The 15854-nt window shown below is 27.3% G+C and overlaps 1 protein-coding gene across 4 annotated transcripts in view; it reads right to left on the reverse strand.

The window, feature by feature from the left end:
• Positions 1 to 380: 380 nt before the first annotated feature.
• LOC126909920 (polyphosphoinositide phosphatase) overlaps positions 381 to 15854 on the reverse strand; it is a 30293-nt gene continuing 14819 nt past the window's right edge. For 3 of the 4 annotated variants that reach the window (XM_050692335.1, XM_050692348.1, XM_050692330.1), the window contains 5 exons: positions 15587 to 15722; positions 13550 to 13753; positions 12646 to 12792; positions 12394 to 12564; positions 382 to 717 (listed from right to left, as the gene is read on the reverse strand). In XM_050692335.1, coding sequence (XP_050548292.1) covers positions 504 to 717; positions 12394 to 12564; positions 12646 to 12792; positions 13550 to 13753; positions 15587 to 15722 — 872 coding nt within the window. In that variant the 3' untranslated portion in view covers positions 382 to 503. Of the gene's footprint in view, positions 718 to 12393; positions 12565 to 12645; positions 12793 to 13549; positions 13754 to 15586; positions 15723 to 15854 lie in introns of all 4 variants that reach the window. The other variant, XM_050692341.1, reaches the window with a different exon arrangement.

The following is a 15854-nucleotide window of genomic DNA, read 5'->3' on the forward strand; positions in this document are numbered from 1 at the left end:
AAAAGTAGTGACAGAAAAAAAAAAAAAAAAAAAAATGAACACATCGTGGTAAAATTAATACATTCTCAGCTTTGCATCGAAGCTAAAATACAAAACCGATTTTCGCAACATTTTCAAAAGTTAATTTGAAAAAGTTCTACTTTCTATATACATGTTTAAAGTTTTGATCATCTCTTGTATAAAGGAAAATAGTCCAATTTTAAAAAAAGTATTCGAATGAAAGAGGTATATATATTATCATAAAAATGATAATATTGATCCAAAAATTTTTTAAAAGGTTATATCAACTTACAGCTTAATAACATTCAATATAAAATCAAGAATTTTTTCACAAAAATACCATATTTTTGAATACAGCAGCTATTTTCACCATGAAGACAAATCCAGATCAACATTTTATTTTTTATATTACATAAGTTTTATTTAAGATAAATATATATATTATTACTCAATTATATGTTACATTATAACAAAAAAATTGGCAAATTAAAATGTTAATTTTTCTATATATTAACAATGTATTTTTTGTATTCAAGAATAGCATTGTCATTACATTGATGTGCCCCTTGCAATCCATTTCGTACATATGATTCATACAAATACATATTTGATGAACTGACATCTGATAATGAAACACTAAAGGAACTATCATATCTAGGTTGAACACTTTGAGTTACAGAAATAATTGTAGACGGATCACTTGCCATCAGAACATACCTATAAATGTTAAATATAAGATATTAAAATATTTTCTTTGCATCATCAATCAAATAATACAATCAAAATTATTAATAATTATTTGTTATTAAAAATAATTCAGTTCAAAATAATTAACTATTTATTAACATAGGGAAAATAATTAAATTAGTTAAATCTACTTAAGAAAATAAGTATGAGATAATAAAATATAGGTAAACAGCTAATTAATTAAAATATAGACACTTTAAGTAAAAATTGTATGACCAAAAATAAAACTATTAATTAAATAAACTATATATTATTTAACTATATATGAATAGGGACAGCTTATCCCTATTATAATATTATTCTAAGTGACATAATAAGCGCAATTAGTTTATATTAAATTATAATGAATATATTTATACAATTTATGAAATTTGCATAGGTTGATCCATTTATAATTTTTATTAACAATATAATGTTAATAACTGTTTAAATTATAGAAGATTCATATAAATTACATTTTCAATTTAAAAAAAAAATCAAATTGAGATATGTTTTAAAAGATTTTGGGTCATTTCATCAAAATAAAAGTGATTACATGTTAACTTTAAAAGATTGTGTCCTAAATTTTGCTCTAATCATTTTTATAAGTATCAAAATAAGTTGGGCATCTTTTAAAAAAAAAGAATCTTAAAAATTAGTTTGAATGTGAATGTTATGAACTATAGATAATTAAGTATGTAATATTATATTATTACATATAATATTAATATATAATAAGATGTTATCATTTGTTCATGTATGTCACATATTATGATTATACAAGATCACCAAAACAGGGTTCTCTTATTTAAAATACAAAATAACCCTTTAACTATACGATAAAATCTCCCTGTTGTAGAAATTATTAAGTAACGTCTACACGCAGGAACCCTCTTTTAATTAACCAATTATAATACAAAGCCTCAGCTTCCAGGATCACGATAGAGATCGCTGGGCTACCCTCTTCACACTATAAAAAGCCATTTTCCCCATCTAAACCAGTTCTTTGACGATTTTAAAATACACAAAATCTACGACACTCTACTCAAGATTTCACTCTCCAGGACTTAGTCGATTTTTTAATTAATTTGGACTTAGAATATTTTTCTTTAAAACTAAATCACACTTAGAAATTTTAAACTGAGTTTTGTTTTGGTGAATCTTTTAATTTATTCAATCATTAATAATATTTTATTTTTCTTGTTGTGGAAATAAATATAAAATAATATTTTAAACATTACATTTTTTTTAATAATAAACCCAACCTAACTTTAGATTTTTATTTAATCATAAAAATTTATTGTGAGCTTTTCTTATTGGGTAGCTAGTCTCGTTACTAATGTCTTTGTTTTAACAAACATCGGGCCGACAGACAGAGCTAAAGGTCACAATCTTCTCAATTTAAATTGAGATTTAAATTGACAGACAGAGTAAAGGTTGCAAGTAAATATTATTCAAGAATTAGGTATATTAGGTTAGAATATATTTGTAAGCCTATACGTATTGGGTAGCTAGTCTCGTTACTAATGTCTTTGTTTTAATAAACATCGCGCCGGCAGACAGCGTAAAGAAACTTACAAATATATTTTTAGTGTTTAATTTTTGTCTTGGTGATTATTGTGCCGCATCCTTTTAAGGTGCTTTATTTTAGCACCGGGACACATCGGGCCACCACAATTCCGCTTTGATAAATTTTTTACATAGATAAAGATATTTCTGAATCTTGTTTTGGCCAGGCCAGAGGAAAATTTAAGAAATATTGGTGTCGATCTCTCAATAAAATATACTCTCTAAAAAATACTTATTTAACAGACGTATAAAAAATCAATAAGTAAAAAAAAATTAAAATAGTATTTATAATAAAATACAGAGTGTTTGGAATCATTTACAAGTAAGATCAGTCTTAGAATTTGTGTAATTAAATCATATTATTTAAAGTCTTGAGTCGTTCTTTGTAATTAATTATATAGACTATATGACATATAGTGTAAATCGTATACGTAGTGCGTTTAATACAAAAATCAACACTGGATTACTTGAAATATTATTGTATTACACAGGACGTAAGGTAAGTACAATTTAACCTATGCTTTCGAACTTCCAACAATCTATTGCGTGATAAACCATTAACAATTAATGAGAGAAACAATTAATGAGAAAATTAATTTAAATAAAATTGAAGACATTAAAATTACAAAAACTTATAATAAATAATGATTATAATAATTTACTAAGTACTACCAATTTCTTTTTATATTCTCTCTCTAATTCTCTATTATTTTTATATTTCTTTTTCTTTCTTTTTATTTTTGGTTTATTACAAGTACATAAAATTAGTATGTGGTGTCAAATAAAGTCTAAGGAACAATGGCCATTGGCTACTGTATATAGGAAATATTTACAGTCTAGTTATTAATTTTTAGGTTAAGATTTTTTTATTGTTAATATTATATTAATTATATTACAGTTTTTAATGGATAATAGGTTTTAGTAGAGAAAGAGGATTTGACTTGAAATTTCCTACAAATTGTGAGAAAATGTTTAACTGATATCATTACTTAGTATATGTTATAGACTGTATGTTCACTTTTATTCATCAGATATGTGTGTGCCCTATTTGTAGTGTCAATTATTGTTTATGTGCACCATTGAATTTAATCTCATGTTTGGTTAATTTTAGTTAATTTTTTTATGGTTGCAATTGGTTGGAACACGTTAGGTTAACAATTTATAATAATATCCTGTAAGATATGACCAAAAAAAGAAAAAGTGTTATTCAAGTTAAAATGTTATTAAAATTATTTCAATGTCTTCTAATAAATTCTAACTATCAATAGAAATATAATGTTAAATCAAATAAAAAAGTAACTCTCCGATCCTTAATGTATGTAACAGATGGCAATACAGAATTTTATATTGAATAATAATATTTAATAAGTTATCTAATGTTTTAAAAAGTAATAAATAATATTACATTTAGATAAGTTTAATCTCAATATTTAGAATTCATTTTTCAACTGTATTAATGTTACATTGTAATTAATATGAATCAATTACCATTAAAATTTGGTAACATTGTTTCCGAAATACGTATCCGCGACTTTTCATTAATTTTTTTGTGGCTTTGAGTTTAATATTTTTAATATTTTTTAGTTTTTTAAATTAATAATATTTTTAATATAGTTTTAATTTTACTTAATTAATTAGCCACAAGTGATCAATTTTTATTATATAATTATGGCGTTCGGGCCTTTTGATCATAATAAAGAGTTAAACAAACTGATGCAAATCAAGACGAAAGTACGCCTGATTGGAGCTGATATATTTTTTCTCAAAAAATGTATTAAGTTCCATATGACTCCGAAGTTTGCCAGATTACCAAGTAAGTCAAACAATAATAATATTAATTTTTACAAGTCAATAAATTTCGCTCAGGAGAAATTTCTTAAGTTAGAAATAATAAATCATTATCGCAATAGAAGTAGATTAGAAATGGGGGCTTATCAATTACATTTAAAACTCTCTAATTTTTTGAGTCAATCACAGTGGGACATCTTCGAGCTGAAGATGTACCAAGTGGTTGAACATAAATTTAAAACAAAAAAAGAAAAGTTAAATAAAAAATTTCAAAATTTACTTTCAGAATACAAAAATAAGGGTCAAATAGATAATTTTAATAAGAGTCCGGTAGTTTCATTTTCTAAAAACTGGGGGGACGATTTAGTTAAAAATTACACAAACATTGTTTTTTCCGTTGAAGAAACTGAAATACTTAAGTTGGGTCTTAAAACAAGTTTTTTACCAAAAAAATTTCCAATGGAAGATCTACTAGTAGGAATTGAAATGGGGGTTAAAAGTGTTGATTTTAATAATCAAGACTTAGCAAGAAGGGAGTGTTTAAATTTTCTACAAAAAAATTCTGTTATAAATAAAGGGGGTTTAGGAAAAAATGAAAAACATTCACGACTCATAAAAGACTTAAAAAATAAAAACTGTTTTTATTTAAAGGCAGATAAGGGGAATTCTGTTGTAATATTAAAAAAAGAAGATTATTATGAAAGAGTATCAAGAATGATTCAAGAGGGTCCTTATAAAGAAATTAAAAAGAATCCATTAAGTAAAATGATAAGGGAGGCTACAAACGTCATAAATAGTTCAAAATTAATAATCGAAGAAAAGTTCAGGTTTTTCATTAAAATTTCAAACCCTCAAATACCTAAACTATATGCTTTGCCAAAAATACATAAGCCAGGAAGTACTATGAGACCTATTGTGTCGAATATTAATGCTCCGACTTACAATTTGGCTAAACACCTAGTAAGGGTATTTTCATCTTTCAAAAAATTCGATAGTTTTTCAGTTAAAAATAATATTGATTTAGTTAAACAATTATCTAGTTATACCATTCAAAATAATGACAGGTTAATTTCTTTTGACGTAGTTGCCTTATTTCCGAATATTCCAATAAATATAACAATTGATTTTCTTAAAGACTGGCTAAAGGACCAAAACATTGAACAGGATAAAATAAATGAGCTTATTAATTTAACAAAGTTATGTATGAGTCAAAATGTTTTTCAGTTTCAAAATAAATTTTATGAGCAAACTGAGGGCACAGCAATGGGAAATCCGCTATCACCATTTTTAGCAGAACTTTTCATGAGTAGGTTTGAAACAAATTTAAAATACACTTATGGTGATTTTCCAAAAATTTGGGTTAGGTATGTCGATGATATTTTTGCAGTTATAAATAAAGATTTTAATATGGGGGTTTTCATACAACATTTAAATTCTTTTTACCCATCGATTAAATTTACATATGAACAAGAAATAGAGGGAAAATTGCCTTTTTTGGATTTATTAGTTAAAAGAACAGAGGGGGAACTAAATTTTGAAATTTATCGGAAAAACACACACACGTTCAGATACATTCCGAACACATCGAACCACACCTGGCAACACAAATTGTCAGCTTTTAATAGTATGGTTTACAGATTAATTAATATTCCGATGAATAAAATAGATTATGATAAAGAATTGGTGGTTATAAAAGAAATAGCTAAATTTAATGGGTATAACGAAAACATAATTTTGAAATTAGTCCGAAAACAAAAGTGGAAAAAAGAAAGGAGGGCAGCTAGTACACTCTCCAGCGAGGGGGAACAAAAAGTAATTAGATCACCAATTTTATTTTATCCGGGCATCTCAAATGGATTAACTAAAATATTTAAGAATTTTGGTATTACTTTGGTAACATCTAAGAGTAATAATTTAAGAGATTTATTAGGTAACCCTAAAGATAAGGTAGATGAAGGGGGGAAATCAGGCATTTATAAAATACAATGTGAAAGTTGTAATAAATGTTACGTAGGACAAACAAAAAGAAATATAGGGGTCAGGTTTAAAGAGCACTTAAGAAATATTAAAAATCAAGAAATTGAGAAATCTCCAGTGGCCGAACATTTATTGACACATAATCACTCTATTAAAACCATAAAACTAATTAAAAACGTAAATAATTACAAAGAACTTAATATCAGAGAAGCAATAGAAATGTTTAAAAATAAAAACAATTTAATTAATTGGGATCTTGGCCCACTGAAAAATTCATTATTAAACTTGTGTAAACTGGCAAAATGTGATAATATTACTTAGTGATAACGTCACTAGGTGATAAGGTCACTAGGGGTATATAAGGGAGTTTTTTCTAGTCGGGGTGTCAGTATGTGTTTAGCGTTGATAATGGTAACATTGTTTCCGAAATACGTATCCGCGACTTTTCATTAATTTTTTTGTGGCTTTGAGTTTAATATTTTTTAGTTTTTTAAATTAATAATATTTTTAATATAGTTTTAATTTTACTTAATTAATTAGCCACAAGTGATCAATTTTTATTATAGCATTAAAATTATACAAAACATATTATTAATTTAAAACTAAAAATATTTAACTCAAAAAGTTACTAAAAAATCGTGGACACGTATTTCGAGAAATTATCAACGCTTAACACATACTAACGATCATTCGATTTTAATGAACATAACAGTGTTATAATTGTATCAATTATTGGATCACAAGACAATAAAATTTTAGGAAAATGTAAATCGCCAACCAAAATATTTATAGAACCTGGATAAAGACGTATTTAAGAAGGGACACATGGGTATTTATCCCGGGTATTAAAATTTTTGGGGCGTATCTGATTTATGACTGTCAAAAAAAATTGTAATTATTACTATGGAAAATGTATAAAAATTGATTACACTTATGTCTATGAGTGAATGTATTTTTATGTATAGAGCGATTTTTTTAATGCCAATCACTTGATTAGTATTAATTTAATTAATACTAATGTTTTGGTACAGAATGTGTTGATCTTATAATAAGATGTCATTTTTTTTTCAAAAATATATTGCCGAGAAAATTTTAGTAAAATGGGGGCATTTTGTCTTCTTTACACGGTGCTTAAAATTCTTAAATACATCTGAGATGAATAATTACGGTAGATTTCATCAACAGAGTTAATGTAAATATTTTTTATATAATTTTTGGTTTTTTGTTCTAAATTAATATTTTTTATAAATCATAGTTTGCCTTATCTTCATTTGACAGTATATAAATTCAACCAAGAAAAAAGATTGTTTTTTAAAATGTAAAAGAAGAAAAAGTTGCTCTATTAATAATATTAACACTTAGCATAGATAAATTTATTGAAATATGCACAGTTATTAAAGTGCCACCACTTCTAGTACATGAGCTAATATTTTTATTTCTATCTAAACACAAAAGTAAATAGTTATAAACTCCAAGTTAGTATTATTTATATTTTGAAAAGCCATATCTCTGTAAAATAATTATTGTCCTAACCTAATACCGAAAGAATAATATGTAATAAATAATTTTTTTTGTTAATACTGCGAACACTTTGATTATTTACTTCTATTTCTGATAAAAACATAATTATCATTGCACTTAATTACATGTTTTTTGAGTTTTAAAGAATTGTTGGATTACCTTAATGTACCGAATAAATTTATTTTGCTCGCTTTTAGATTTTCTGTCATTAATTTCTTTACGTAACGCATTGGAATATTCGCATTGTTTCTATGTCTTATCTGATGAAATACAAATAGAATTAAATGTTGGATCTTGTAATATTTTTTTATTTTTTACTATCAAAAAAACATTGACACCTCTGGGAGAACTATTTTCATTGAACATTGGCTTCATTAACTTTCTATCACGACGTAAATTTTTGACTGGATTAATATTTAAATACATGTTAAATAGTACAACGATTTAATTTCTAATTTAACTCGCGAAGAAGCCATTAGTCATGAGCAACAGTTAAAAACTATTGCTAACAGCGATATTAAAATTATAACTGGTGATGAACACCAGTTCAGACGTACTTTAAAAGTACTTGAAAAAAAATAAAATTGAGTATCACAGATATTAATTAAAAACAGAAAAAAAGTTTCGTATTGTAATCAGAGGTTACACCCTGACACTGAAGTATGTGAAATTAAAAGAGCCCTAGCAGATAATGGTCATTATGCAAGGGATGTCACTAACATCCAAATTAGGAAAAAAGTAAATCCTAGTGACAAAAATAGTGAAAAAACAATAATAAAATTACCGTTATTTTTGGTAGACCTTGATCATCGAGATAACAATAAAGATATATACGACTTAAATAGTTTATGTTATCATAAAATAAAAGTAGACACATCCGAAGAAAAAAAAGGTGTGCCACAGTGTAAAAACTGCCAAGCCTTTGGACATACTCAAAATTATTGTCACAAAAAATCTATCGTGTATAATGTGGTGAAGAACATAGAACAGAAGATTGTCCAAAACCGAAAAAATCAAAATCGAAATGCGCCAATTGCGGAGAACACCGCTAACTGGAAAGACTGTTCAGCTTACAAGAAAACAGAAGAAAAAATCCACGTAAAAAAAACATCCGCAGTGCAACGTCTCCAACAGAAACCTGCTAAACTGTTACATCGTATGGTTCCTATGCTAAAATAGTTAGTAGTTCTAATGGAAAAACGTTATTCTTAAAAAACAACCAAATACAGCCGGTTGAAAGTGATAACTCAGCTTTAATGGAAATTTTATCAGCCCTTACAAATATAACAAAATCTTTAATAAATATGACAAGTAGACTTGATAAGTTAGAAAGTAACCAGTCTAAGTCTAACAATCAAAACAAAAAGAAGAAATTAATCATACATCACGTATCATAGCTTAGAACGCCAATGGGCTAGTATAGCGTAAACAAGAACTCGAAGACTTCTTAAGTAATGAGAACATTGATACAGCTTTTATTTCAGAAATACATTTCACCACATGGACTTTTTTGAAAATAAAAAATTACAATATCTATACTACCTTACATTCAAGCAGTAGAGCACGTAGTGGTACAGCAGTTATTATAAAACAATGCATCAAGCATTTTGAACTTGAAAAGTATTCATCAATGCACATACAAGCAACAAAAGTCAGAGTCATTAATGAGAGTAATGATTTCTCAGTTTCGGCAATTTGTTGTCCACCTGAAGGTGGCGCTGACTTTAATAAATTCAATAAGTTTTTCCAAACTCTAGGCAACTTTTTTATCGTAGGTGGTGATTATAACGCCAAATATACTCATTGGGGATCAAGAATTATTACCCCTAAAGGACGAGCACTATTAAAATCAGCTAATTACAACAAAGCTGAGTTTATTTCTACTAGAAAACCAACATACTGACCAAGTGACTCAAATTTAACAGATAAAACTGAATGGAATTGCTTATGTAAAGCGCTTCGTGAGAAAATCAAAGAAGTTAAAAACGAAACATTTAAGTTATATTTAAGCGGACTATTTATTAGTTTCTAGCGATTATTCTCTATGGAAAGCTACAAGAATAACGAAAAGACCTCGAGCTTATAAACCTCCTATTCGTAAAGAAGATGGTATGTGGGCGCGTACTGATATGGACAAAGCAAAAGCATATGCACTTCATTTAGAACATGTTTTTCCACCGAACGACATAAATTCTGAACTTGACCAAGTAGAATACCAACCATCAAACGAAATTGATTACAAAATACGGCACTTTACACCATTAGAAGTTGCACATGAAATTGATACAAACATCAACCCTAAAAAAGCACCGGGCTATGATGAAATAAGCCCTCGTATTCTGAAAGAATTACCAAAAAAAGCTATCATTCATCCAACTCATATTTACAACGCTATAATACGCACACATTATATTCCAGAACAATGGAAAAAGGCACAAGTAATCATGTTGCTGAAACCTGGCAACCCCCCAGAGCAACCTTCTTCATATTCATATTCTTCAAATTCATCGTGTAAGAAACGTAATAAGTAACGCGTTTGAAGAAAAAAATTATTGTTGCGGAGTATTCCTTGACATAGCCCAGGCTTTTGATAAAGTCTGGCATAAAGGCCTGCTTATAAAATTGCGTGAACAACTACCAAACTCATGTTGTACACTATTCGAGTCCTATTTGACTGAAAGACAGTACCGCGTCATACATGACGAAGGTTTAACTAATTGGAAAAACATAGAAGCTGGAGTTCCACAAGGTAGTGTATTTGGCCCTATATTGTATCTACTTTACACTGCCGACATTCCGACCAACATAAATTCAACAACCGCTATGTTTGCAGATGATACTGCAATATTAACAACTAATAAAGATCAACAGATAGCTACTGATCAGATTCAAATAACCTTAAACAATATTTCTACATGGTTGAAACGTTGGAAGATCAGGGTTAACAATGAAAAGTCAGTGCACGTTAATTTCACGTTACGTAAAACATGTGACATTTCAATATTTCTGAATCAACAAATAATTCCACAAAGAGATTTGGCTAAATATCTGGGAATGCACCTTGACTGCCGCCTTAACTAGAAACATCATATACGCCAGAAAAGACTGCAGATAAAGGATAAAATGCGTGGACTCTATTGGTTAGTTCGAAAACATTCTGAGCTATCACTAGAGAACAAACGTCTGTTATACGTAGCGATCGTAAAACCCGTCTGGACTTCAATTGTGGGGTTGTGCCAGTAAGTCCAACATAGATATTATACAACGTTGTCAAAATATCGCGATTCGTACAATCGTAGCGGCTTACAGATTCGATAGAAATGATGTAATTCATCGAGATATGATGTTACCAACCGTAGCAGATGAAGTCACTCGGTTTGCACGTAAGCATATAATAAGGTTGGAAAACCATGAAAATATAGAGACAATTCAACTATTGGACAATTCCAATGACCTAAGACGTTTAAAACGCGTTACGTTATGACTTAGTTTAAATTTATAAATATTTATTTTATAATTTTAATATTAAATATTATTATCAGACTAAGTTAGGGACCACTTAACTGGAAGTGTAAATCCCATTCATGTTATATTAGTATATATATATTAATTAGAAAAATGTATATTTATTAATTGTGTATTTATAATTTTTATAACCATTTAATTGTATTGATTAAGATTTATGATGGTCTCAATAAAAAGTACAGTAGGGTAGTTAAAAAAAAAAAAAAAAAATGTTAAATAGTATATTTTTAGTGGAGGTTGCATAGTCAGTACTAACATAGGAATTTTCAGTTTATATTCAGATTAAATATTCAAGTATATACAAAATATACATAAATATATTCAGCTGTTTTCAGTTTAAATATCAATATATTTTTAGAGTGATTTGTCGATTAAAAAGTCCTTCGACTATTTGATTTTCAAATGTATGATTAATGAACATATTGCAATATTTAAAGTTGAACAATTTATTTTCAATAACTTTATACTTGACTTAATCTGGATGCGCTTGCGGTAAGGTGTAGTCTAGTATTGTGCATTGTGTTGATTAATTTTAAAACATTTTTTCAAGAATTATTAAGTATGAACGATACAGTATGAATATTCAAGTTTTATCAATATAAGCGCTTTACAGATAATAAGCAATGTTTCTATAAATGCTTCCCATTGTTCGTGAGCAAATGATTTTAGTAAATTGATCATAGGTAAGGTTTCTGTTTTTAATAGTTATGTATGATATTTCCAGTTTGATTTATGTACGAATATGTTATTTAGTATTGTCTTGTTCATTATTTGAACATTGATTTAATTATTGTTTCTTTTTTTAGTGAATAAGATACATTGAGATTAGATAGCTGAGAAAGAGAAACCTGATTTTTTTGACCATTTTTATAAATTGTATAATATTTCTTGAGGCGATGACTTAATATTTTTTATGCTGTTGCCTGAACAAAGTATATTGACATAATGAACATATAATGTGGCTTTTACTGTAAAATGTTTGTTTTTGTAATATCATTAATTGCTATAAGAAATTTGATAACTACTATAGGGGTTAATTATTGAATATTGCTAGTTTGGGTATTGGTGGCTGAAAATGTGTTGCTCACATTTGTTTATATACATAGTTATAAAAAGGATATAAGATAAGGATAACGGAAAACCTATGTGTATAAACACCTTTTATTCGCTATAAAAAATTGTATAAAATCTTAATTTATAATTTCAAATAGTTATAAGTTTTTGTCTACATTTCATTGTGAACATTTAATAGTTTAACAAATAAATTTAAAAAATATGGTTACATACTTTTTATAGGTAGCAATATCATTTGGTTTTATTGTACACAAGTTAATTCCATAACTTATAATTTGTTCTGCTTGTATATCAAATGTAATTGAATTATCTTTAGAAACAATGTTAAGAGATTCAGTTCGTTTAGAATAGTTAGTATCATCGTCACTTTCACTAGTTCCACAGCTAAACAACAAATGAAAATTAATGTAAATATATTGAAGAATTTAAATAATTGTAAATAACACATAACTTTTTTCACTTTACCTACTACTTGAATTAATTGAGTTAGTAGAAGAACTACCAGTCATGGATGGATTTTTTGTTTTATCTGATATTTGCTCTCGTTTTTTGCCTGGTCTAATTCTTATTGAAAAAGGACTAAAATCAGTTACACAATTTGGCATGAAATCCCTAATAAAAAAATAATTTAGCTAATATTTTTAATACAAATATAATATCTCCATGAATGTTTAAGTTAAGATATTTATAATTATCTACTTTACAAAGACAAGTATGATTTTTCCCTAATAATTAATACATAAAATACATAATATATAAATTATATATTTCAAAAAATTATTAAAAGCTGTAAATATAAATAGTAGGGGTGAAACAGTAATAAAATAGTAAAATAATCATTGTAGTATATAATTTCAGGATATAACCTCAAATCATCTTTTAATATATATTATGAACTGAGGGATACTATGGTTGAGTCGGTAATGTTGAGTTTGAATTTCAGTTACGGGTGGCCTTATTTGTCAAATGAAAGACTAGTCCTGTTTTTGGAGTTGCCATCCCTCTCTCCAGCAACGGGCTAACCACCTGTCCCGGAGTATCAATGGTTAAGAAATCTCTTTCTTAATGAGAGATTGGCCCTTAATGAGCTTAAATATATATACAGTAGAAGTCCGATAATCCAGTATCCAACAGTAGAACAAACTTTTTTGTATTTGCATACTGTATTTTTAGTTTAATTATTAACGTAATTGTTCTTATAGCAAAGCTTACACTAAAAGGAAAGGGCACCACACGATAGACCGGCACGGAGCCGGTCCCGAACGTGCCGGATTATCGGACTTCTACTGTATATATATGTATATTATAAATAAAATTAGAACCAATTATTCTTGTAAATTATAATTTAAAATTAATTTCAAAAACATACCTCACTGAGTGACTTATTTCGAATGTATAACTTTCAGACATTACACTAAATTCATCAGTTCTATAAAAATAAGCAAAACTATCAAAATCATCAGCTTTTAAAGCATTTGAAGGACAGATATGGTTATATTGTTTTTTATGTTCAGCGTAAGATAAAGGTAAACAATCTAAAACATCATCATCCCACCATTGAGTCAACGGAACACTAAAATAAAATATTTCAGTTTTATATTACATTTACTTTATATGGAATAATTCGTATTTTTTCACACTCACAAGTAAACATTTTCACAAGTTCTAATAAACTATTAAAAATTATTTATTTATTTGATAATAATGGTAATATTGGACTCCAAGTACATATACTCTTTATACTTTTTAGTTTAAAATTATTATTTTAAATATATTTTTAATCTTAAATAATATTAACCACAAGTGATCAATTCTTACTTTAGATTAAAATATAAGGCATTAAACAACACTATAACATAAAATACTTCTTCTTTAGGTTTCTCAGTCTTCCGACAGGTGTTGCCTTTCTACGATTCTCCTCCATTCCTCCCTGCCTTCTATTATCCCTTTAATATCAACATATTTTAGGACCCGTTCTTCACATATCTGTGATATGAAATTTGCTCTAGGTCTTTCTCTTCCTTTTTNCTTCAAGGTATAATAAAAATTGATCACTTGTGGCTAATTAATTAAGTTAAATTAAAACTATATTAAAAATATTATTAATTTAAAAAACTAAAAAATATTAAAAATATTAAACCAAAAGCCACAAAAAAATTAATGAAAAGTCGCGGATACGTATTTCGGAAACAACTTTACCATCACCAACGCTAAACACATATACGTATCCGCGACTTTTCATTAATTTTTTTGTGGTTTTGAGTTTAATATTTTTTAGTTTTTTAAATTAATAATATTTTTAATATAGTTTTAATTTAACTTAATTAATTAGCCACAAGTGATCAATTTTTATTATACCTTGAAGTATTACTTGTATAGGACTACCATCATGTCTCAGAGCATGTCCTAGTCATTGTAATTTTCTCATTTTTATGTTATCTAACATTGTTCTTTGCTCATTTAAATACTCAGTCTAAAATACTTTCTTCTATTTGTGTATCAATTTTTTTTTTTTATTAAATTTAGTATAATTTTTGACATATGTGGTATCAAGCTTATTGTTCTGAATTGAATATCCTACTGCATTTGCCTTTTTTGGTATTGGAATCACTACTGTTGTTGTATGTTTTCATGGCCATTCTCCTGAATTAAATATTTTCTTAACTAATTTAAACATTCTGAACTGCATTTTTCGTCCGCTTCTTTTAGTAACTTAATGGGTAGCTCATCTACGCTGGGGGATTTTTTTGTTGAAACCATTTTTAATGGAAGTTCGAATTCCTCTCTAGTTACTTGTAATCTTTGATCTTTTTCTGCATTCATATGTTGTGGTTTGTATGTTCCTTCATAGAATTCTAAAATATATTCTCCCCATCTTGTTAATATTTTTCCATTTTCTGTTATATTGTTTCTAAATTTATCCTTTATGTTATTTGCATTTCTTTGCTTATTTTTCTTTGTTAACTTTCTGACATGTGTATGGATTTTGTCATGTTTTCCACATTCTGCAGCACTTCTATTTTTAAACACTGATTTTCCCACCAACTGTCACGTGCTTTTTTACATTCTCTATCCAGCTAATTATTTTTAATTTTAATTTACATGTTATCATTAGAATGTTGTGGTCGCTAACTGCACTAGGAAATGCTATTGATTTCAATACTTGGTTTCGGTATCTCGACTTTACTAATATATAATCTATTTGGTTTCTATACAGGTCTCCTGGACTTGACCATGTGTACTGTCTTCTTTTGGGCACCTTATTCAATGTGTATGTTATCACATATTTCTTTACTTTACGAAAATATAACATAAAATACTATAAATTAACAAGATTAAATAATAAAATGGTAAAAAATACAATTATGAATGAGTTATGAAATAGTCATTAAAAAAAAAAAATTACCAAGAATTTGAAGAATAAGAAATTGTTTCAGGATGGTGTAAATAATAGTCATAATTTTGTTCCCAAATATGTGGTTGATTTTCGTTTGGAATAAATAATCCTAGGAATAAATTAATGGCATTTTGCTTTTCAGTATCTGTAAAAAACGACAAAAAGTATAGATAAAATTAGTTTTTATGAAAAAAAAAAAAAAAAANAAAAAAATTAGTTTTTATAAAAAAAAAAAAAAAAAAATGAAAATAATGGTAATTATGAAATAATTGATTTT

This window comes from Daktulosphaira vitifoliae, unplaced genomic scaffold (assembly GCF_025091365.1).
Source record: "Daktulosphaira vitifoliae isolate Bord-2020 unplaced genomic scaffold, ASM2509136v1 Scaffold_1, whole genome shotgun sequence".
Taxonomy (NCBI): domain Eukaryota; kingdom Metazoa; phylum Arthropoda; class Insecta; order Hemiptera; family Phylloxeridae; genus Daktulosphaira; species Daktulosphaira vitifoliae.